The sequence below is a fragment of the Macaca thibetana genome, chromosome 7, assembly GCF_024542745.1.
Source record: "Macaca thibetana thibetana isolate TM-01 chromosome 7, ASM2454274v1, whole genome shotgun sequence".
Taxonomy (NCBI): Eukaryota; Metazoa; Chordata; class Mammalia; order Primates; family Cercopithecidae; genus Macaca; species Macaca thibetana.
The window spans coordinates 129,020,597-129,045,014 of NC_065584.1; the positions used below are offsets into that span (position 1 = coordinate 129,020,597).

Consider the following 24,418-nt stretch of genomic DNA (forward strand, 5'->3'; position numbering starts at 1 on the left):
CTAAAGAATAGGATCTGTATTTTACAGAAATGTGAAATTACTGGGGAATACCCAGAAGGTGGGCATTTTGCCAGTAAATGGGTATTTTGAAGACAGTGTGTGTATGTGTATGTGTAACTTACGAAAAATTCCAAACACTCAGTAGAGAGAAACATTTAATAAGCCAGTGACCCCTCTTGTTTCCTCTATATCCCCACTTTCTTCTTCCAACCAGATTATTTTCAAGAAAATCTCAATCATATCGTTTCATACCCTGCCACTCTTATAAACTAGCAAGTTTTGAATTAGGAAGCATGTTTGTTATTGAAAAATATTTTCTCGTCATGATGGATCATTGTGAATAAACCGCTTGTTTAGTGTTCAGTGTCTTGATATTGCTTAGCCAGGAATTGAAAGTAGATTGATAACTGTCCTGAATATGAGACAGGTAGGCATTGAGATGGAACTCAGCTCAGTGTTGATCCATTGTAGTATGTTAAAAGCTTAATGAATTGAATTAAATGAAGTAGAATTTACTAAGGCAGGCACCTTGGCTTTTAGACACCCAGGATAATTCCGAGATGGTGGAAGAACATTTTGGCTTTTAAAAAACTGAAAGTTTGCTGGAAGTCTACACTTGCCAAGATCTCGTGGCACAGTTCTGAGTTCTCTCAGAGTAGAACTGCACAGCTTACAGAACACCAATTAAAGCCTTTTTTTCTTTCCAGCAAGAGATTATGTTTTACCTAAACCAAATTATTTAAAGAAAAAAGGAGAAGGAGTATATGTTAGTTCCTAGGCTGTTGCTATAGGGCAAAGAGTTTTATTGCTCATTTGAAGCTACTTCTATTTGACAATCTATAAATATATCTTGCTTAAGTTGGAAAGCATTTTCAGCCCTAAATGTGTTCTCATTGCATGTGACATAATGTAGTTTTATATTATGAAGACAGAACCAGCTAACTACTGGCCACATTGTTAAAAATAAAAAGAAAGCAAGATTTAAAGTTTTCTGCTTTGCTTCTAATAATGTGTTCAATTAGGAAGCAGATTTTAAAGTTAAAAAGCAGCCATCTCTTTCATAGAAATGGCCTAAATGATGGGTGTATATCTGCAGGGCAAGAGTATAGATAAGCAAGTAGTTTATAAACAGGCCCTATTCTAAGAAGCTAGCCATTTTAGGAGAGCAGCCTGGGTGATTCTTTTGAAGATAAATTGGATATTATAGTTGAAAGATTAATTGGCTGCCAAAAATAATTGGGTAAGGGATTTAATTGGATGTTCATAGGTAGTCTCTTGAATCAAATAACCATTTAGGGCTCTTTGAAGTGAGTTGTAGACTTGCTCCATATTTTAAGTTAATTTTAGCTGTTTCTCTAGGAACCCTTTTTGCATTTTATCTGAATTTGCTGGTGGAATTTACAGACTCCTAGTGTTTACAGAAAATTGGGCATATTGTTTGAAGCAGCGTGGTGAACATTCTACCTTAAATCTACTTTTCAGGCACTTAATTTTATAATGATGGAAACAAAAACTCTAATTTCCTGGGGAAAGCTACCTGGCCTTTTGCTTTTATAATTACATCTGTTTGGAAGTGTGACCAGTCTCTTTTGCTGACACTTACTATGCTCCTTTCTTTAGGGGCTTAGTGCTAGTTTGGTAGTAACTTCAGGGCACACTTGTAAGCACTTTGGGGAGAGAGTGACAGTCAAGGTTCCTTTTATGAATTGAGGAACAGATGTCATGGCTCTTCTTGGGACATGTTGATAGAACCACTTCTTTCTTTTTTTTTGAGACGGGGTTTTGCTCTTGTTGCCTAGGCTGGAGTACAATGGCGCGACCTCAGCTTACCGCAACCTTCGCCTCCCGAGTTCAAGCGATTCTCCTGCCTCAGGAGATTCTCAGCCTCCCGAGTGTCTGGGATTACAGGCATGCACCACCACGCCCAGCTAATTTTGTATTTTTAGTAGAGATGGGGTTTCTCCATGTTGTTTAGGCTGGTCTCGAACTCCTGACCTCAGGTGATCCACCCGCCTCAGCCTCCCAAAGTGCTGGGATTACAGGGATTACAGGTGTGAGCCACTGCACCCAGCTTTTTTTTTTTTTTGAGACAGAGTCTCACTCTTGTCTCCAGGCTGGAGTGCAGTGAAGTGATCTCGCTTCACTGCAACCTCTGCCTCCCTGGTTCAAGTGATTCTTCTGCGTCAGCCTCCCAAGTGGCTGGGACTACAGGTACATGCCACCACACCCAGCTAATTTTTGTATTTTTAGTAGAGACGGGATTTCACCATGTTGGCCAGCTTGGTCTCGATCTCTTGACCTTGTGGCCCGCCTGCCTTGGCCTCCCAAAGTGCTGGGATTACAGGCATGAGTCACCACTCCTGGCCAGAACCACTTCTTTTGCTACTAAAATCCATTCTGTGATGGAGTAGAGAATGTCAAGGTAGCTTCATTATGTCTGCATTGATGTGTGTCTGGGGTAAGATTTATGCTTTGATGGGAGAAACTAGGGACAGGGGTAGAGGTGGACATACAGTTGGTGTGAATGTGCTGAGGGAGCTGTAATATGGGTGGGCTGGGGGTGATGTTTTTCTGGAAAGGGTAACTGAGGAGCATCAACATTATACAAAAATGCTCCTATGTTGAGTTTGTTTACCTTGGGGGTATTGAGATGGAGCTCCCTATTTTCAGCCATACTTCTTCCTTCTTGACCTCTTAGTACCAGAGGCTTGCAGACCAGTTTTTTTCTTTTGTCTTTTTTTTCTTTTTGTTTTAGGTGGAGGCTTTCTCTGTTACCCAGGCTGGAGTGCAGTGGCGTGATCTCGGCTCACTGCAACCTCTGCCTCCTGGGTTCAAGTGATTCTTGGGCCTCAGCCTCCCAAGTAGTTGGGACCACAGGTGCACACCACCATGCCCTGCTAATTTTTTTTGTATTTTTAGTAGAAACGAGGGTTTGCCATGTTGGCCAGGCTGGTCTTGAACCCCTGACCTCAGATATTCCAGCCGCCTTGGCCTTCCAAAATGTTGGGATTACAGGCGTGAGCCAGCACGTCTGGCCCAGTTTCTTAAAATTAGTAGAAAACTGGCCGGGTGTGGTGGCTCATGCCTGTAATCCCAACACTTTGGGGGACTGAGGTGGGTGGATCACCTGAGGTCGGGAGTTCAAGACCAGCCTGACCAACATGGAGAAACCCCGTCCGTCTCTACTAATAGTAAAAAATTAGCCGGTTTGTGGTGGCGCATACCTGTAATCCCGGCCACTTGGGAGGCTGAGGCAGGAGAATCGCTTAAACCCAAGAGGCGGTGAGGTTGCAATGAGCCGAGATCGTGCCATTGTACTCCAGCCTGGGCAACAAGAGTGAAACTCCGTCTCAAAAAAAAAAAAAGTTGGGAGGGGCCAGGCACAGTGGCTCACGCCTGTAATCCCAGCACTCTGGGAGGCTGAGGTGGGCAGATCACGAGGTCAAGAGATCAAAACCATCCTGGTCAACATGGTGAAACCCCGTCTCTACTACAAGCACAAAAATTAGCTGGGTGTGATGGTGCATACCTGTAGTACCAACTACTTGGGAGGCTGAGGCAGGAGAATCGCTTGAATCCAGGAGGTGGAGGTTGCAGTTGCAGTGAACCAAGATTGTCCACTCCAGCCTGGCGACAGAGTGAGACTCCGTCTCCAAAAAAAAAAAAAAAAAAAAAAAAAAAGATCGGTAAAGAACCACTACAAGCAATTTAAGTGAGAAGGTTGGTAACCAGTATACCTCCAGCTGGGTATATCTTAATATGTGTCATAATCCTTCCCTTTAAGGAGATTCCCAGTTTCCAGGAGAGGGACTTAGTTCCAGGTTAGTTATTTTATACTTCAGGACTCAGGGAAGAAGTCATATTTACTATAATACTATTTTGATTATTATTTTGCATTGTGAGCTGCTTTATTCCAGTGAATTAAATTGTTTACCAGACTGAATTTTCTAAGCAAGTGTTTAAAACATACTTTTTAAAGACTTTCCTTAACACTGTGTTTTAAAAAGCCTTAAATGAAGCTGTTTACATGTATACATTTAAAGGACGAATCTCAGCATGTTACTCTAAAGATGGGTTGTAAGCTGTTTTATTACAGTGAACTGAACTCCACCGAACCACGAACTTTGTAGGCAAGTGTTTAAAACATGCTTTTTAAAAAAGTAAATCATTTTTTTATTTTTAATAAAAAGATCAATCAAATGTTGTTATTTAAAACTTTTTTAAAATTGTTTTTACAATTTGACACATAATGTACATATTTATGGGGTATATTGTGATGTTTCAATGCATGTATACATTGTAATTACTATTTCATCATTTTAAACATTTATCATTTCTTATTTCTTTTCTTTTTTTTTTTTTGAGACAAAGTCTGTCTCTGTCGCCCAGGCTGGAGTGCGGTGGCCGGATCTCGGCAACGTCTGCCTCCCGGGTTCACGCCATTCTTCTGCCTCAGCCTCCCGAGTAGCTGGGACTACAGGCGCCCGCCACCACGCCCGGCTAATTTTTTGTATTTTTAGTAGAAACAGGGTTTCACCGTGTTCGCCAGGATGGTCTCGATCTCCTGACCTTGTGATCCGCCCGCCTCGGCCTCCCAAAGTGCTGGGATTACAGGCGTGAGCCACCGCACCTGGCCCATTTATCATTTCTTTGTGGTGTTAACATTCAAAATTTTCTCATGGAGCTATCTTGAAATATACAACATTGTTATTAGCTATAGTCACCTTACTGTGTAATAGAATACCAGAACTTATTCTTCTAAGTGTAACTTTGTACTATGACACTTTAAAGAACTTTGGTCCATTCAGAGCAGGTCCCTTAGTTTTTCACTGAGATTGTGGGATGGCTGTGTCTGGGCCTCGGTTTCCTTTTCTGTAAAATGGGGGGATAACACGACCTTCCTTACAGGACTGTTATGAGAATTAACCTTGTTACTACACCTGTTGCTCAGAAGGGTTGTAAATATGCACCTTCTGGAAGTAAGCAAATGAACTGAAGCACTGCCGCATATCACTCACAGATCCAGCCTTCCTGGGTTCTGAGAAGATTTAAACAACAAAAAATGCCTAGTAATTCACCTCTATTTTTAGCTCTTTGGTTCCTTTTGTACTGTGATGTATTAATATAAGCACTTAGCAAACTAATGGCGAAATACAAACATTTGATCTCTAATTTCTTTCTTTTTTTTTTTTTTTTTTTGAGACGAAGTCTCGCTCTGTCGCCCAGGCTGGAGTGCAGTGGCGCAATCTCGGCTCACTGCAAGCTCCGCCTCTCGGGTTCACGCCATTCTCCTGCCTCAGCCTCCCGAGTAGCTGGGACTACAGGCGCCCGCCCCTGCGCCCGGCTAATTTTTTCTATTTTTAGTAGAGACGGGGTTTCACCATGGTCTCGATCTCCTGACCTTGTGATCCGCCCACCTCGGCCTCCCAAAGTGCTGGGATTACAGGCGTGAGCCACCACGCCCGGCCTGATCTCTAATTTCTAACTCTAGTATCATAGTTATTCAAATAATGACTAGCTGGTTTGCTCTCAATCTGTTAAAACTGCGAGCTGTGGGTTAAATTGCTGAAGTAAGGTGAATATAAAAATACATTTACTTTTTTATACAAAGTTCCTTTCATTATGCTTGCAGACCGTATGACAGCCTTAATCATGATATTGAATTTTTAATTTATTTAGTGGACTTAGAGATTTTTATTAAGAATCAAGGCTTGGTTAGTTTATATTCCAGGCTGATACAAATTTGTGACGCTTTGTGTTATGAAACCAGAAGCTTGGTGTCATAGTGTGGCATATTAGTCATATTAGTCAGCCTTTGCTTCTTTAGTAGCGTCAAGGCCTCTTGCCTTGCATTTGCCATCTTGCCGCTCAGCTTCAAATGGCATATCATAGTGTGCCTGGTGGTTGCTGAGACAATGGCCAGGCTACCTATGATTAAAACCATCTTTAATCATAGGGCTCTGTCTGTCCCTATTAAACTTGAGCCTTCTAAGTTCTGTGAAGCTTTTAGAAAATTGTGTTTGATAATTGGTTTATATTTAGCTCAGTGATTGAGTTAGGCATAGAAAAGACAGTGTAGATCTTTTTTTTAAGACAGTCTCTCTTGCCCAGACTGGAGTACAGTGGCTCGATCCTGGCTCACTGCAACTTCCGCCTCCTGAGTTCAAATGATTCTTGTTCCTCAGCATCCTGAGTGGCTAGGATTATGGGCGTGCGCCACCACACCCACCTAATTTTTGTATTTTTTAGTAGAAATGGGGTTTCATCATGTTGGCCAGGCTGGTCTCAGAACTCCTGGTCTCAAGTGATCTGCCTGCCTTGGCCTCCCAAAGTGCTGGGATTACAGGTCTGAGCTGCTGCACCTGGCTAGATCTATTTTAAAGTGCCCTGAGTTAGAGTGGAATCCATGAAGGCTTGATCAGCTCTTGACTTTTTTTTTTTGAGACGGAGTTTTGCTCTTGTTGCCCAGGCTGGAATGCAATGGTGCGATCTCGGCTCACCACAACCTCTGCCTGCCAGGTTCAAGTGATTCTCCTGCCTCAGCCTCCTGAGTAGCTGAAATTACTGGCATGTGCCACCACACCCAGCAAATTTTGTACTTTTAGTAGAGATGGGGTTTCTCCATATTGGTCAGACTGGTCTTGAACTACCAACCTCAGGTGATCTGCCCACCTTGGCCTCCCAAAGTATTGGGATTACAGGCATGTGCCGGCCTTGACTCCTTTTTTTCAGAGTCTTGCACTGTACCTGGGCTGGAGTGCAATGGTGCAATCTCAACTCACTGCAGCCTCCCACTCCTGGGTTACTCCTGGGCAACGAGAGCGAAACTCCGTCTCAAAAAGCAAAACAAAAAAACCCCCAGTATGGTACTGGTGTATGGAGAGACAGTAGATTAGTGGGATAGGATCAAAAGCCCAGAAGTAGACCAAGTATATATGAACATTTAGTATATGGTAAGTCACAGGGTATCTTAAACATTTTTTTGCTGCAATAGAATGCAATAGACGGGGTATTTTATAAACAGATTTATTTCGTATGGTTATGGAGGCTGAGAAGTCCATTATCAAGGTGCTGGCATCTGGTGAGTGCCTTCTTGTGCTATTATCCTGTGGCAGAAGGGCAAAAGAGCACAAAGGATTGCAGAACTCATCCTTTTATCAGGTATCTACTCCTAAGATAAAGGTATTAATAATCCATTCATGAGGGCTTTGCCTCTAACGATTTCTGAAAGACCCTACTTCTCAACACTGTTGGATTGGAGATTCAGTTTTCATCACATGAACTTAGAGGACACATTCAAACCATAGCCCAGGGAGAAAATCATTATTTATTAAAGGGTTTTTAATAAATGATGCAGTGACAACTGGGTAGCCCTTTTGGAAAAAAATACAACTAGATTCGTGTCGCACGTCATACACAAGACAAAAACTCCAAATAGATCAGAGATCTAAATAAAAAAACAATGAAACCCTACACATTCTAGAAAAAATTGTGGGTGAATTCTTAGGTGTAAGAAAAGACTTTATGGCTGGGCGAAATGGCTCATGCCTGTAATCCCAGCACTTTGGGAGGCTGAGGTGGGCGGATCACCTGAGGTTGGGAGTTTGAGACCAGCCTGACCAACATGGACAAACCCCGTCTCTACTAAAAATACAAAGTTAGCTGGGCGTGGTAGTGCATGCCTGTAATCCCAGCTACTTGGGAGGCTGAGGCAGGAGAATTGGTTGAACCCAATAGGCAGCAGTTGCAGTGAGCCACGATCACGCCATTGCACTCCAGCCTGGGCAACGAGCAAAACTCCATCTCAAAAACAAAACAAAACAAAACAAAGAAAAGACTTTCTAATTGACTTGAAATCCATCCAGAGGCAATGGAATAAAAATCTGGGAGTAGGTGTGGTGGCTCACGCCTGTAATTCCAGAACTTTGGGAGGTCGAGGCGGGCGGATCATGAGATCGAGACCAGCGTGACCAACATGGTGAAATCCTGTCTCTACTAAAAATACAAAATTAGCCAGGCATAGTTGCGTGCGCTGGTAATCCCAGCTACTCAGGAGGCTGAGGCAGGAGAATCACTTGAACCCAGGAGGCGGAGGTTGCAGTGAGCTGAGATCGCGTCACTGTACTCCAGCCAGCCTGGGCAATAGAACAAGACTCCGTCTCAAAAAAAAAAAAAAAAAAAAAAAAAAAACTCTTTCTACTAAAAATACAAAAATGAGCCAGGCGTGGTGGTACATGCTTGTAATCGCAGCTACTGGGGAGGCTGAGGCAGGAGAATCGCTTGAATGTGGAAGGTGGAGGTTGCAGTGAGCCGAGATTGCACCATTGTACTCCAGCCTGGGCAAGAAGAGCGAAACTCCGTCTCAAAAAAAAAAAAACAAAAAAAAAGTCTGGTAAATTTTACTGCATAAATTTGTTGGGATGCATAGCACTTCATGGGGAAACAACAGAACATTCCATCCAGAAAGCAAGAATGCCCATTACCTCTGCTGCTGTTCAACATTGTACTAGAGGTTGAGCTGGCCCAATTAGATAAATCAATTGTGAGGGCCTAAGGATTGGTAAAGAAGTAGAGCTATCTTTTGTTTCCAGATAAGGCAGCATACCTGGAAAACCCTAGAGAAGCAATGATAAATCTAACTTAAGAGATAAATGAATTCAGTAAGGTAGCAGGATATTAACATATAAAAAAGCCAGTAGTTATTTTTGTTTATTTATTTTGAGACAGGGTCTTTATGATAGTGAGTTGCCCAGGCTAGAGTGCAGTGGCACTGTCATAACTCACTGCAGCGTTACCCTCCTGGGCTCAAGTGATGTTCCCACATTAGCCTCTCAAGTAGCTGAGACTACAGGCACGTGCCACCACACCCAGCTAATTTTTTAATATTTTTTTTTTTTTGTAGAGACCGGGTCTTGCCAATATGTTTTTATACACAAATAATAGCCACTTAGAGGACATAATAGGAAAATACCCTATTTACAATAGCAACATGCAAGATGATACTTAGGAATAAATCTAAAGAGAAATGTGCAGAGTCTCTAATAGGGAAACCACTTTAAAACACTTCTGAAAGATACAAAAATGTACTTGATCAAATGGAAAGACAGCTGTTATTCTTGGTTAGGGCAGCTCAGCATTATAAGATGTCAGTTCTCCCTACATTAATTTAAAAAGTTAATGCAGTACCAAAAAATACCAACCAACTTATTTCTCTGGAGTTAGTCAAGTTGATAATAAGGTTCACACAGAAAAGCAAGAATTATTAATGGAAGTCTTTTTCTTTAGGATAACTGGGATGACGATGATGATGAAAAAAAAGAGGAAGCAGAAGTAAAACCAGGTGAGCCACTGGGGTACCTCCATTTTTGTTTTTATGTCTTGCTGAGCATTTGTGACTTGTATTAAGACAAATGACAGAATGCTCACAAAATGGGAGATTTTGGTATTTAGAAACCAAGTGTCCTTCCATTCCCACTTTATTCTGTTTTCCCTGCAACTTTTCTGTATCTCCTCAAAATATAATCAGATTAGATACCTGCTGTATTTCTGTGTGAGTGCTAGGTATTGTTAGGAGGAAAGGGTAGAGGTTTTGGCATTAATTATAGTTGAATGATCTAAGCCCTGCCTATAGGACGGTGGGGAAATATGAAGAGATATTTGGATCTTAGGGGTCACGTTAGAGAGGAGAAGGAGTCGTCCCAGAAGTTTCCCATTATTTGTGAGAAAAATCACTGTTTGAAGCTGGGAAAGGTTTGGTCTCTTAACAGTATACAAGTATCATGTCTGTCTCATCAATAAACTGGAAAATACTCAGTATAACTGTGAATAAAACTTTTTTTTACTTTTAGAGGTAAAAATTTCAGAAAAGAAAAAAATAGCAGAAAAGATAAAAGAGAAAGAACGGCAACAGAAGAAAAGGCAAGAAGAAATTAAAAAGAGGGTAAGTACCGTTGTTTTCTAAAATACAGAATTCTCACATCGGTAGTGGTATAGTTTCTAACAGGCTGCAAATATTACCTAGCAATTTGAAGGGCTCTGTAAAGACTGTAAGTGGATACCATAAGGTAGGTAAAATCCAAAACAAATTGATTTATGGTTTTTGCAAAAACAGAACCCAGTTTTATATATGAGTGTCTTTTAAGTTTTCACAAACATTCAGGAACAGTCATGATAGTGCAGTGACTACAGTCAGTGATTTCTGCCAGTGCCTGTAGTTCATTCTAGTCAACAGGATTAGATTTTTTTTTTTGAGATGGAGTCTTGCTTTGTCACCAGGCTGGAGTGCAGTGGCTCAGTCTCGGCTCAGCGCAACCTCTCTGCCTCCCGGGTTCACGCCATTCCCCTGCCTCAGCGTCCTGAGTAGCTGGGACTACAGGAACCACGGCCAGCTAATTTTTTGTATTTTAATAGAGATGGGGTTTCACCATGTTGGCCAGGATGGTCTCAATCTCCTGACCTTGTGGTCTGTCTGCCTCGGCCTCCCAAAGTGCTGCGCTTTCAGGCGTGAGCCACTGTGCCTGGCCAGGATTAGTTTTTATTTGCAGTGTATATATTGAACAAAATACAAAAATTGTTCATTTCTGTGTCATGTAGCTATATAAATGTATTTGTTTTTGATTATTTGGCACAGGATCAGAAATATTTATTTGTGTGGTTTTTTTGTTTTTGTTTTTTAGACAGAGTCTCACTCCGTCACCTAGGCTGCTGGAATGCAGTGGTGTGATTTTGGCTCACTGCAGCCTCCATCTCCCAGGTTCAAGCAATTCTCATTCCTCAGCATCCCAGGTTGGAATTACAGGCACACGCAATCATGCCTGGCTAATCTTCGTATTTTTAGTAGAGATGGGGTTTTGCCACATTGGCTGGGCTGGTCTGAAACTCCTGACCTCAAGTGATCTGCCTGCTTCGACTTCTCAAAGTGCTGGGATTACAGGCATAAGCCACCACACCCAGCCTATTTTCTATTTCTTTTTTTTTTTTTTGGAGATGGAGTTTCACTCTTATCACCCAGGCTGGAGTGCAATGGTGTGATCTCAGCTCACTTCATCCTCCTCCTGGGTTCAAGTGATTCTCCTGCCTCAGCCTCCAGAGTAGCTGGGACTACAGGCGTGTGCCACCACACCCAGCTAACTTTTGTATTATCAGTGGAGATGGCATTTCACCATGTTGGCCAGGTTGGTCTCGAACTCCTGACCTCAGGTGATCAACCCGCCTTGGCCTCCCAAAGTGCTAGGATTATAGGTGTGAACCACTGCGCCTGGCCTATTTTCTATTTGAGAACACATTTACATGGTTCAAAAATTAAAACAGCCCAGGGTGGTTTGCTCACTCCTGTAATTGCAACGCTTTGGGAGGCTGAGGTGGGACTATTGCTTGAGTCCATGGATTTGAGACCAGCCTGGACAACATAGGGAGACCCCGTCTCTACAAAAAGTAGAAAAATGAGCTGGGCATGGTGGTACATGCCTGTAGTATCAGCTGCTTGGGAAGCTAAGGTAGGAGAATCACTTGAGCCCAGGAAGTTGAGGCTGCAGTGAGCCATGATTGCACCACTACACTCCAGCCTAGGTGACAGAGCAAGACCCTGACTCAAAAAAAAAAAAAAAAAACGGCCGGGCACAGTGGCTCATGCCTGGAATCCCAGCACTTTGAGAGGCCGAGGTGGGCAGATCACAAGGTCAGGAGATCAAGACCATCCTGGCTAACATGGTGAAACCCCGTCTCTACTAAAAAATACAAAAAATTAGCTGGGTCTGGTGGCAGGCGCCTGTCGTCCCAGCTACCTGGGAGGCTGAGGCAGGAGAATGGCGTGAACCCTGGAGGCGGAGCTTGCAGTGAGTGGAGATTGTGCCTGGGCGACAGAGTGAGGGTGACAGAGCGAGACTCCATCTCCATCCTGGGCGACAGAGTGAGACTCCATCTCAAAAAAAAGAAAAATTATATCCCAGTATAAAGAGAAGATAGATACACACTAAGCTGTCAGCTGTCATCTCAGAGAAGTGGGTTTGGGAAACAAATGACATCTACTATTATATCTTTAAAATTTGTTATAATGATACTTTTATAATTATACAATATGATGAAAAGGGGAAATGTTTTGAACCATTCTGTTGGACATTTAGGTTGTCTGTAAATTTATTTGAAATTATGAATAATACTCTAATGTACATTCTTGGGCTTATATATTTGTGTGCATCTTATTTCTTGAGGTAAATACCTAGAAGTAGAATGCTTGATTAAAGCATGTAAAAGTATTATTTAAGACTTGATACATATTACCAAGTTGCCCTAGAAAGGTTGTTCCAATATAGTTTTAGTAGCAGTGTATGAAAGTAATATTTTTACCTTTTCCACAGTCTCAATTTCTTATTTTTAAAAAAGGCTATAGAAGTAATCCCAGTCTTCCTGGGTACAAATCTGTCACATTACCAGCCGTGTTACCTTCTATTATTGTGGGCAGGTTGTTTCTCTGTGCCTCCATTGTTTATCTTTAAAATTGGGTTAAGAATATCTAAAGTGGACTGGGCACAGTGGCTCATACCTGTAATCCCAACACTTTGGGAGGCTGAGGCGGGCAGATCACTTGAGGTCAGGAGTTCAAGATCGGCCTGGCCAACATGGTGAAACCCTGTCACTACTAAAACTACAAAAATTAGCTAGATGTGGTGGCGCACGCCTGTAATCCCAGCTACTTGGGAGGCTGAGGCACAATAATCATTTGAACCCAGGAGGCAGAAGTTGCAGTGAGCCAAGATCGCGCCACTGCACTCCAGCCTTGGTGGCAGAGTGAGGCTCTGTCTTAAAAAAAAAACAAAAAACAAAAAAAACTAAAGTGTTTAGAGGAATGCCTGAAACAGTAATTACCAGTGTTCACTTTTATTTATAATTATATATGCTTAAGAATTCATACAATACAGAAAGGTACTGGGTGCATCATAATCCCAGTGCTTTTTAAAAACTTTTGTCTCATTTTAGTTAGAAGAACCTGAAGAACCTAAAGTGCTAACACCAGAAGAACAATTAGCAGATAAACTTCGGCTAAAGAAATTACAGGAAGAGTCAGACCTCGAATTAGCAAAGGAAACTTTTGGTAAGACAGGAGTATGATTGCAATACAGTATTAAACTGTTACAGGTGAAGACCCCAGAAAGTTCAGAAAACATCTCCTTTTCTTAAAAGAAACATGATACTGGCTAATGTAGATATTAGAAAGCAGTTTTTAATCTCTGTGTATATTTGAGATTTCATTACATTTTCAGATTTTTGAATGATTGTTTTGAGTAAAAGATTATTAAGATAAGTCATTTATAGCAATGCAAGAAGGGCAAAAAGGAGTCGACTCAAATGAAGTACACTGCTGCGTAGAATATTTTTATCAGCTGGATGAAATTTGCATGAAATGTGAGGTCTGTAGCTTTGAAATGGACTGTAGGACTGTCCTGCTGTCTTAAGACTTAGACAGTAGGATGTTGCTCCAGGTGAAGCATGCAGCTTTTTCTGTGCCTTCTTGTGCTCAGTGTCATTTCCTTCTGCAATCCTTCTTTGCCCTTACCATGCCCTGTCTTTAGAGGGCCTCCATTTCTGTGTGTGGTGTCTGCAGCTGTGGTTAGTGCATGAGATAAAAGTGCAGCATCCTATAAATAGTTACATTCAGAGTGTTCCAGAGTAAGAGACATGGCTAGAGAAATAGTCAAAGCCTTCACTTCATTTAACCAAGTTTGTCATTACCTGTTGAGTACTTTTCAGAGTAGAAGATCATGTTGAAACAGTTAAATCATTGCAATTTATAGCCAAGAAGGAAAGCTCTAGTTATTCTGATACGTCTCCCCCACCTTCATGCTTTCTCTACTCTAAACAGATCAAAAGGCTGACTGTAGTGATTGTTTTCCTTTTCATGGCGAAGTGTGACCTTATCTGTTAGTGGATCTGTACAAATACCGGGAGTTGCTGTGAATGCTCCGTGCACCATTGTATGCTTGGCAGGTCTTAACTGCACTCGTCTAATTATAGAGGGTTCTTGGCTGTTATTATGTGTCTTCCTAGGATGGTAAAAGCTGCCCATGTGTTTATTAAAGAGGCAGGTTTATGAAGTGTGCATAAAGCCTAGCATGGGACACCTGTTACAGACTAAAAGGTAAAAAACATGCATTCATACAGTCATTGTTAATAGGATTTTACTGTTGTGTTTCTCATACTAAAATACCACATGTGATATTGTTAATAACTAACATACTTGACATGGAGGATACAGAAGCATACTTATCTTAGTCTAAAACTCATGTGGGCCAGATTTTTTTTTTTTTCCTAACAGGGTCTGGCTCTGTCACCCAGGTTAGAGCACAGTGGTATGATCTCTGCCTCTGAGCTCAAGCCATTCTCCCACCTAAGGCTCCCAAGTAGCTGGGACTACAGGTGTATGCCACCACGCCTGGGTAATTTTTTTTTTTTTTTGGGTATTTTTTTGTAGATAGAGGGTTTCACCATGCTGCCCAGGCTGTTGTTGAACTCCTGAGCTCAAGTGATCTGCCCGCCTTGGCCTCCTAAAGTGTTGGGATTACAGGCAGGAGCCACCATGCGCAGCCCAGGCCATATTTCTTCTATTGGGATATAACATGTTTACCCCTTTTTAGCTTCTGGAGTTAGACAAATACTTTCACAGGATCCATCTTTGTTTCTTAATCTTTTTGTTCCCTCTCTCCCCACTTTACTGTGGGGGTGTTCTTGTACAAGAACAGAGTATCCCTTTTGTAATGTAATATGTTGTTTTATTTTTAGAGAAAGGGTCTTGCTCAGTCATCCAGTCTGGAGTGCAGTGGCATGACCATAGCTCACTGCAGCCTCTAACTCCTGGGCTTAAACAATCTTCCCACCTCAGCCTCCCAGGTAGTGAAGGCTACAGGTGAATATCACCACACCTGGCTAATTTTATTTATTTTTTTGAGACAGAGTCTCACTGTGTCACCCACGCTGGAAGGCAGTGGTGCAGTCTCGGCTCATTGCAACCTCTGCCTCCTGGGTTCAAGTGATTCTCGTGCCTCAGCCTCCCAAGTAGCTGGGATTACAGACATATGCCACCACCATGCCTGGCTAATTTTTGTATTTTTAGTAGAGACGGGGTTTCACCGTGTTGGCCAGGCTTGTCTCTCGGACTCCTGACCTCAGGTGATCCACCTGCCTTGGCCTCCCGAAGTGTTTGGATTACAGGTGTGAGCCACTACATCTGGCCACACCTGGCTAATTAAAACAATTTCTTTTTGTAGAGATGAAGTCTTGCTGTGTTGCCCAGGCTGGTCTCAAACTCCTGGCCTCAAGCGATCCTCCCTCTTAGGCCTCCCAAACAAAGCGCTGGGATTACAGGTGTGAGCCACTGTGTCTGGCCTTGATACATTGTTTTTAAATGAATAAAATAATTATAAAGAAAACCTGTTATATAGAAATAGATGTCAAAATACTAAAATGACAATTTGTGATACAGAATTATGTGCTTCCTTATTGATGCATTAAATAAGGTATAGTGGCAGGTCTAATAAATAATGTCATTTGAGAGTAATGATGACTGAACAATATTAATATTGTAAGATATCTGTAATGTCAGAAGAGTGTGTGTAATCTCTCCTGGTAAGTCAAGTTTTGCTAATACCACTGTGATTTGTTGCCAGTCAATTGAAACGGAAGGAAATGCTGAATTACGGGTTAATAAAGATGTGACTGTTTTTCTGATTTAAGTTCGTAGCCCCCCTGCCCCCAACCCCCACCCTGCCCTGTCCCGCTCCAGCCATTCTATCCAATGACTCCAGTGGCTTCAGGTTCAGAGCCTCTGCTTTAGAATGAAACAACAGGGTTATTCACATAGCTGATTGGCTTGTAAGGTTTCAGTTTTAAAAATCCTAACCTCCTGATACTTTTCGGTGCTTCTTTTCTCCTACAGGTGTTAATAATACAGTTTATGGAATAGATGCTATGAACCCATCTTCAAGAGATGACTTTACAGAGTTTGGAAAGTTACTAAAAGATAAAATTACACAATATGAAAAATCACTATATTATGCCAGTTTTTTGGAAGTCTTAGTTCGAGATGTGTGTATTTCATGTAAGTAATTCTAATCTCTAGCCCCTCTGGGTAGATTTTTAGTAGGATGTTATCTTCAGGAGGTTGAAGGTTATTTTTTATTTTCAAGGATACTATAATACAGACTCATGATTTGCTGTTTTAGCAATTACCTTGTGAATGTTGGGCTGCAGATACACAGTGAATTTGAGTGCTGGATCTTTTTGTTTGTAGGAGGACTTCTTGTTTTACAATGGCTTCCTTAAGAGATACCTGGGCTTGTCAGCAAAGCAGCTAGTAAAACACTGGCCCATTCTTTTTATCTGATTATCACTTGAGAGGGGCTGGGAAGTATCTTTTGAGGGAAAAAGGTCTCTGGCCCTGTAGGATTTGGGTTGGGTGAGACTCTGGCCACTGGTTTTTACACAGCAGAATTAGACAAAGTGCAAGTTGCATGACAGGGCTGGCACCTATTCTCTGGGTCCGTGGTTGTGGTGCCACACCTTGACAGGAGTCATACATTTCAGGGCAGGGTGAATGGGAGTGACAGCCATGGGTGGTGAAGCAGGAATGTATGGAAGGGACTGGTTTTGCTAGTATTTGCAGTTTTTTTTTTTTTGAGATGGAGTCTTGCTTTGTCGCCCAGACTGGAATGCAGTGGCACCATCTCAACTCACTGCAACTTCTGCCTCCTGGGTTAAAGCAGTTCTCCTGGCCTGGCGCAGTGACTCACGCCTGTAATCCCAGCACTTTGGGAGGCCGAGGTGGGTGGATCACGAGGTCAGGAGATCAAAACCATCCTGGCTAACACGGTGAAACCTCATCTCTACTAACAATACAAAAAAAAAAAAAAAATTAGCTGGGCGTGGTGGCTGGTGCCTATGGTCCCAGCTACTTGGGAGGCTGAGGGAGGAGAATGGTGTGAACCCGGGAGGCAGAGCTTGCAGTGAGCTGAGATCGCCCCACTGCACTCCAGCCTGGGGGAATGAGCGAGAGTCCATCTCAAAAAAAAAAAAAAAAAAAAGCAATTCTTCCACTCAGCCTCCCGAGTAGCTGGGATTACAGGTGCCTGCCACCATGCCTGGCTAATTTTTTGTATTTTTAGTAGAGACAGGGTTTCACCATGTTGGCCTGGCTGCTCTGGAACTCCTGACCTCAGGTAATCCCCCCACCTTGGTCTCCCAAAGTGCTGGGATTACAGGTGTGAGCCACCACGCCCAGCCTATTTGCAGTTTTTAAGATGGAGAAAGAGGAATCCTCTACAATGGATTGGGTTTTCTTTGAGAAATATCACTATGCTGAGGGCTCTACATTTGATTGGTAACGTGCCCAGAGTTGATATTTTATTCTGCATGTACTATTTTTTTCTGGTTTTTGGAGGTGTTCTCTTACCAAAACTGAACACTTTCTAGTAGCTAAAAACTGGTGTTTCTTTCCAGCTTCATATTTTTATAAGGCTGATAATGCTGTCCACTGAACAGGACCATTTCGTGGTGGGACATGGAGATGGTCACTGTTCTCACTCTAATTCCCATGCAAGAAAATGGAGACATGATGGGATAGGGTGTTGTCATTGTAGGTTTAAGAACTGTCATTCCGGCCGGGCGCGGTGGCTCATGCCTGTAATCCCAGCACTTTGGGAGGCTGAGGCCAGTGGATCACCCGAGGTCAGGAGTTTGAGACTAACCTTGCCAACATGGTAAAACCCCGTCTCTTCTAAAAAAAAAAGAAAAATACAAAAATTAGCTGGGCATGGTGGTGTGCACCTGTAATCCCAGCTACTCAGGAGGTTGAGGCAGGACAATACTTGAATCCGGAAGGTGGAGGTTGCAGTGAGCCGAGATCACACCACTGTACTCCAACCTGGTGACAGAGCGAGACTCCGTCTCAAAAAAAATAAAATAGGGCCAGGCGCGGTGGCTCAAGCCTGTAATCCCAGCACTTTGGGAGGCTGAGACGGGCGGATCACGAGGTCAGGAGATCGAGACCATCCTGGCTAACACGGTGAAACCCCGTCTCTACTAAAAAATACAAAAAAAAAACTAGCCGGGCGAGGTGGTGGGCGCCTGTAGTCCCAGCTACGGGAGGCTGAGGCAGGAGAATGGCGTGAACCCGGGAGGCGGAGCTTGCAGTGAGCGGAGATCGCACCACTGCACTCCAGCCTGGGCGACAGAGCGAGACTCTGTCTCAAAAAAAAAAAAAAATAAATAAAATAAAATAGGCCGGGCGCGGTGGCTCACGCCTGTAATCCCAGCACTTTGGGAGGCCGAGGCAGGCGGATCACCTGTCAGGAGATTGAGACCATCCTGGCTAACACAGTGAAACCCTGTCTCTACTAAAAATATAAAACATTAGCTGGGTGTGGTGGTGGACGCCTGTAGTCCCCACTACTTGGGAGGCTGAGGCAGGAGAATGGCATGAACCCAGGAGGTGGAGCTTTCAGTGAGCTGAGATGGCACCACTGCACTCCAGCCTGGGCAACAGAGTGAGATTCCATCTCAAAAAATAAAAAATAATAATAATACTTGTCATTCCATGTTTATTTGTCTGTTCTCACTGATTACTGGGGGTATATTAATGGAAGGGCATGTTATCCTCTCCCATTTGTTTAGACTAAGGAAGGACAGTAGGAAGCATTGTGAGCTATAAAAGTTTCTCTTTGGTTGAACAGTGGTGTGTTGGTGATTACAGGTCATCATTATAAATAAATTTTATTTTCAAGAGACTGGGTCTAGCTGTGTTGCCCAAGCTGGTCTCAAATTCCTGGGCTTAAGTGATCCACCCACCTAGGCCTCCCAAAGTGTTGGGATTACAGGCATGTGCCACTGTGCCCGGCCACCTTATGTTTAAAAAGAAGAAATTCATGGTCCTTTCATAGTTACTGAAGTTTAACAATGAATAAATTGGATTTCTCATAACACTTTTGGAATGTACATTTTGGGACATATAGATATATGTGGAATGTATATATTTAGCTTTAAGTTTTCAAAATGCTTAAAAATTCACATTTAATGGTATGCCCTTTTTTTTTTTAAGTGGAAATTGATGACTTGAAAAAAATTACCAATTCACTGACTGTGCTTTGCAGTGAAAAACAGAAGCAAGAAAAGGTAAGAGCAAGCTGTGTAGGGAAATGTGTATTAAATTAGAGTGGGGTTATAGGTCTAACCTTCAACAAATGTAATAGGAGCCTGTCCTAATTACTTAAAAATCAAGCAACTCACTAATACCATTTAAGTTAGACTAGAACAGGAGTATGGGTGCTATTACTGTCCTTTTGTTTCCAGACATGTTCCCCTTTTCTGAGTTCATAGAAATTGCTGAAATCATAGACTGGGTTCATATACTAGCTCTGCCACTCAATAGCTATAGGTAAATCAGCTTTTCTAAGCTTCAGTTTTCTCCCTTCTAAAATAGGGACAATAATACTCACTTTGCAGAATATTTATAAAAGTAAGAGAAGTATGTCAAGTAAAGGTTAGCTTTGTGAGTTAAAATTGGGGGGTACTTATTCACACTTTTCTAAATTTGCTTCAGTGAAGTTGAGGCTTTCTACCAATAACTTATAACCCCTGCTGGTGGGCTAGGTATCCAGAGCAGGAACAAGGACCCAGATCAAGTTTTGGAGAGACTGACTCTGGGAGACCTTTTAGAGACCTGTTCAGGTCCAAAACATGTAGGCTCGGTTGTCCCTTACGGAACTAGTGTGTCTGGGACCAAAGGTTTTTGTGTATCTGTGAGGGTTGCTATACCAGGTAAGATGCCCATAGCACATAAAGTTTCATGAATTAACTCTCTTTCATCTTTAGCAAAGCAAAGCCAAAAAGAAGAAGAAAGGTGTGGTTCCTGGAGGGGGATTAAAAGCCACCATGAAAGATGATCTGGCAGATTATGGTGGTTATGATGGAGGATATGTACAAGACTATGAAGACTTCATGTGACATTTTATCTTTTCTTGGTATCATCTTTATGTTGCCCACAATCCCTTGAACATGTAGCACAACTTCCTTTCCTTTCAGTTCTGCCAAATGCTACAATCAGAAGTGCAGTATATTTTGTGCTGGTTATTTAACCCCTTGACACTTAGGTGCTAATGTGCAAATGAGGGAACTTGGATCTTGCTGCCAAGGGGTTAAAATTGGAACCTAAGTTGCTACTAAATCATAGTTCAAAACAAACCTAATAATGTTGTCATTGTTGCTATCTGATTTCATAGCAGCAGTCACTAAATAAATTGGAAACAAAAGGTTGCAACATGACAAAAAAACTGTGTAGTATTTACCAGCACCATTCAGTAATACAGCCTTAACCATACCTCCTTGAACTACTTCGTAACTTGTCAAGAAAAGCAGTTTGCAGCAAGGGCATGTGGTGTGCACCTAGTATTAAAATTGCTTTGTCTTAAAATTGAACATGAGGATATTAAAAATACATTGTGAAGATGACTGCTTATCTCAGAGTGAAGATACTGCGGCTGAAAAGCACTAGTTTGATATAAAATTAAAATGACCAAAACCCTCCAACTTTGAAGCTAAAGAAGGTAACCTTTCCATTATTGCATTACATGTTGTGGAATCTCTTCAGTGCAAAGACTGTCTAGTTATTTATCAGGCTATTTCTACTGATGAAGTGCTTCAGGTGGGGGAGGGAAACATTTTTATTTGACTGATTTAAGTGTCTGAGAAACAAATCTTTGTTCTCTTAGGCTGCAATGGAACAACTTTACCAGGGTTTTGGCATTTCCTTTCCTTTATAAAACATGCTCAGCAAACTGCACCAGTTAACTACAGTTTGGTAAATTGTTATGTTAACAATTATGACATCTGCAATGTTTTATAAAGCAACTAATTTAATAAAATCACTATTGTGAGGACTTAAATTTTGTGTTACCTCCCAAGAGATACTTTTTGAGAGTATAGAACACAGCTCTTGGGATTACAGTTCTCTACATACTAAATCTTAATAAATGCTTGACATAGTTACAGCTTTAAAACGAGTGATTTGCCAGGTCCTTAATAATGTCACCATAGAGCAACAAAGGTATAGGGCTGCCTTCCTCTTATTTATTTGGGGAAATAATTTTGTTATTTAGATACTAAGGCCTAATTAAGTACCTATAAGAACTATTTATTTGGAGTAACTGAGCCTATAACTCAGGTTTATGGCTGTTAAGTATAGATTGGGGAATCGTTATTATGTCTTCTCCTAAGCAGTTTAACCAAATGTGTGGTTAGTGTTTTTTTATTCCCCTAAGACAGAAAGAACAAAAAATGTTTTAAATTTCTCTTATATAGGAAATAGGAACGTCAAAGCTCTGTAGACTACTTACTAAGTGGAAAACAAGACCATCTGAGTGATTTGAGGAATTAACAAAAAGTAGTGACTACATAGCAATAATTACAGTAAATAAAGATTCTTTTAAGGCAGACAAGGGCTAAGATTTCCTTAGCAGTAATAATGACATACACTGAATTGAAAATCTATTTTATTACAGAAAGATCAGTTTCTAACAAATGAAAATGTATCACCTGTTCCTTAACTGTGTAAATAATATTAAATTTCTTTGGAACTGGAATCTGCAGGTACAGGTATATTCTTTAATTACTATTGGATCATCTAAAGTAGAAGCTGTCCTGAGGAAGAGGAAGCTTTTGATCTTAATACTAGTATCTATATAAAATGGTATAGATGAACAGTCATCTAAAATCAGTCCATTTCAAATAGGAATTTCCTTCTGAAAAGTTTCTCATTTGCTGCCTACTACCCACAAAGGACTGATATGGTACAGTACTGGGATTGTTCAACTTTAACAAAGATCTCCAATGCATTATTCTACTCATCTCATCTGTCAGAACCTGCTAACAGTACAAGAAAACAGGCACCTATGAAATCATCTAACCTGCTAGCATGTCCTTTAGACAGCAACCTGTCTGAGGGTCCTTCAGAAGCACATTTACAGTTTCATAAAACTTGTGTTCATATGCCAACTTGTAATACAGGTAAACATCTTCACAATATGTGAGTAATTTCTTCAGGTTTTCCATGACCATGTCAGTAGGCTGATGTTGTTTATATCTAGATAAAGAAACATAATATACAGGTTAAGATAACTGTTGTTTTTTTGTTTTGTTTGAGACAGAGTCTTACTCTGTTGCCCAAGCTGGAGTGCAGTGGAGCAGTCTTGGCTCACTGCAACCTCTGCCTGCTGGGTTCAAGTGATTCTTGTGCCTCAGCTTCCTGATAGCTGGGATTACAGGTATGTGTCATCACCCTGGCTAATTTTTGTAATTTTAGTAGAGACAGGGTTCTGTTATGTTGGCTAGGCTGGTGTTGAACTCCTGGCCTCAAGTTACCTGCCAGCCTCAGCCTCCTAAAGTGCTTGGATTACAGGCGTGAATCACTGTGCCTGCCCGTTTTTTGTTTTGTTTTTTCCTTTTCTTTTTTTCTAAATGAAAAATGGAGGTCTCACTGTGTTACCCAGGCTGGAGTACAGTGGCTTTTCAGAGGTGTGAACTCCTGGGCTCAAGTGCTTCTCTTGCAGCCTCCTAAGTAACTAGGACTACAAGTGTGTACCACTGTGCCCACCTTAGGATATTGTATTTTGAGTGAGGGCTGTCAGCTCTGAAGTACCACTTACTATTACCTATAGAGGAGACAGTGCTGGAGTCTGGGTTATCTCAGACTAGTATTGTGGGTGCTTGATAAAATACTTTATTAAAAATGAGTATGTTAATGCTCACCTTATAGAGTTAAGTTTAGTACTCCAAAAGGCACCTCTGATGTTTTAGTGTTTTTTGTGGTAAGAGTCATACACTGTTGCCAGGCTGGAGTATAGTGGCACGATCTCGGCCTAATGCAGCCTCTGCCCCCAGGTTCAAGCGATTCTTCTGCCTCAGCCTCCCAAGTAGCTGGGACTATAGGCGCCCACCACCACACCCAGCTAGTTTTTACATTTTCAGTAGAGACAGGGTTTCACCATGTTGGTGAGGCTGGTCTTGAACTCCTGACCTCAAGTGATCCTCCCACCTCAGCCTCCCATAGTGCTCGGATTACAGGCGTGAGCCGCTGTGCCTGGCCATTGTTTTAGGTTTTTGGCAATGAGTAGCTATCCTCCCATTTTAAAGTACAAAGCACTATAAGCAAACTGTTCTTGTTCATCTGTTTGCATAAATCTGTTAAAAGACTCTTCCCAATAAGGATTCTTGATATTGCTTTGCCATTTTAAGTAGAAGTAATCTAAAGGCATGGTGTACTTAGCCATAAAATTCTTAACACTTGTCTCACCTCAAAGCAGAGGCAAGGATAAATGTTTACAGTCAGCTTTTAATACTTACTTTTTGGAAATGTCTTCAAATATACTGGACTTTAATAACCTTTGCTGCTTAAATTCTTCCAAGTAATTAAAGTCTCCTTTAAGTATCACTTGCTGGTATAAAATTTCAGCCCAATCTGGAACAAAATCATAGGCCTCAGCCACAATAGAAGCCTTAAAAGGAGAGAAGTGAAGAAGGACACCATCAGAGCCCATCTGATGTAAAATCAAAAATAAACTGTTGTAGAAAACAATACTGTATACTCACTCGTGTAGTGAATATGATCATTACCAATTATGTAAAAAGGCTCTACGTATCGGAGGTGGTGAAAAGTCTGGTGTGTGTTTGGCATTTTCTCTCCCATAAATCCCCAAATTATCTTAAACCTTTTTAAAAAAAGAGACATGGTCTCACTATGTTGCCCAGGCTGGACCAGAAATTCCTGGGCTCAGGATCCTCCCGCCTCAGCCTCCTGCATATGTGGGATTACAGGCATGTGCCACCATGCCCAGCTTTCAGTGTTTTTAATCTTCCTCACAATGAATTAAGACTGCTAAGAATATATCACTCCCATTAACTCAGCAGTATAAGGAACAGTGAAAGGGCTGATTCCCTGATAATTCACTTCTTTAAAGGGCGAGAACCAATCTCCCTGACTTCCTGTACTAACCTGAGTGTGCCATTCTGTAACTGCTAGGGCTAGGAGGTTCTTGCAGGACCACTAGCAAGAGTATTACTCTGAACCTCAACTGTCTTAAGACAGTGGTCTCCAACCTTTTTGGCATCAATGACAGACTGGGAGGGATGGTTTTGGGATGAAAATGTTCCACCTCAAATCATCAGGCATTAGATTTTCATAAGGAGCCCTTGCATGTGCAGTTCACAACAGGGTTTATACTCCTATAAAAATATAGTCCTGTTGCTGATCTGACGGGAGGTGGTGCTCAGGCCAGTAATGCTTGCTTGCTTGGTGCTCACCTGCTGTGCGGCCTGGTTCCCAGCAGGCCATGGACCAGTACCAGTCCGCAGCCTGGAGGCTGGGGACAGATAGTCTAAA

The 24,418-nt window shown here is 41.8% G+C and overlaps 2 protein-coding genes across 3 annotated transcripts in view; one reads left to right on the forward strand and one right to left on the reverse strand.

Annotated features, from left to right (window-relative positions):
- EIF3J (eukaryotic translation initiation factor 3 subunit J) overlaps window positions 1-20,927 on the forward strand; it is a 670,767-nt gene extending 649,840 nt beyond the window's left edge. Inside the window, exons 4-9 of the mRNA XM_050799568.1 lie at window positions 9,286-9,340; window positions 9,849-9,940; window positions 12,976-13,090; window positions 15,929-16,090; window positions 19,085-19,158; window positions 19,858-20,927. Of these exons, the coding sequence (XP_050655525.1) occupies window positions 9,286-9,340; window positions 9,849-9,940; window positions 12,976-13,090; window positions 15,929-16,090; window positions 19,085-19,158; window positions 19,858-19,989 (630 nt within the window). The 3' untranslated portion in view covers window positions 19,990-20,927. The remainder of the gene's footprint in view (window positions 1-9,285; window positions 9,341-9,848; window positions 9,941-12,975; window positions 13,091-15,928; window positions 16,091-19,084; window positions 19,159-19,857) is intronic.
- A 589-nt stretch (window positions 20,928-21,516) lies between these two features.
- SPG11 (SPG11 vesicle trafficking associated, spatacsin) overlaps window positions 21,517-24,418 on the reverse strand; it is a 106,086-nt gene continuing 103,184 nt past the window's right edge. For both annotated transcript variants that reach the window (XM_050799336.1, XM_050799335.1), the window contains 2 exons: window positions 23,383-23,534; window positions 21,517-22,123 (listed from right to left, as the gene is read on the reverse strand). In XM_050799336.1, the coding sequence (XP_050655293.1) occupies window positions 21,943-22,123; window positions 23,383-23,534 (333 nt within the window). In that variant the 3' untranslated portion in view covers window positions 21,517-21,942. The remainder of the gene's footprint in view (window positions 22,124-23,382; window positions 23,535-24,418) is intronic.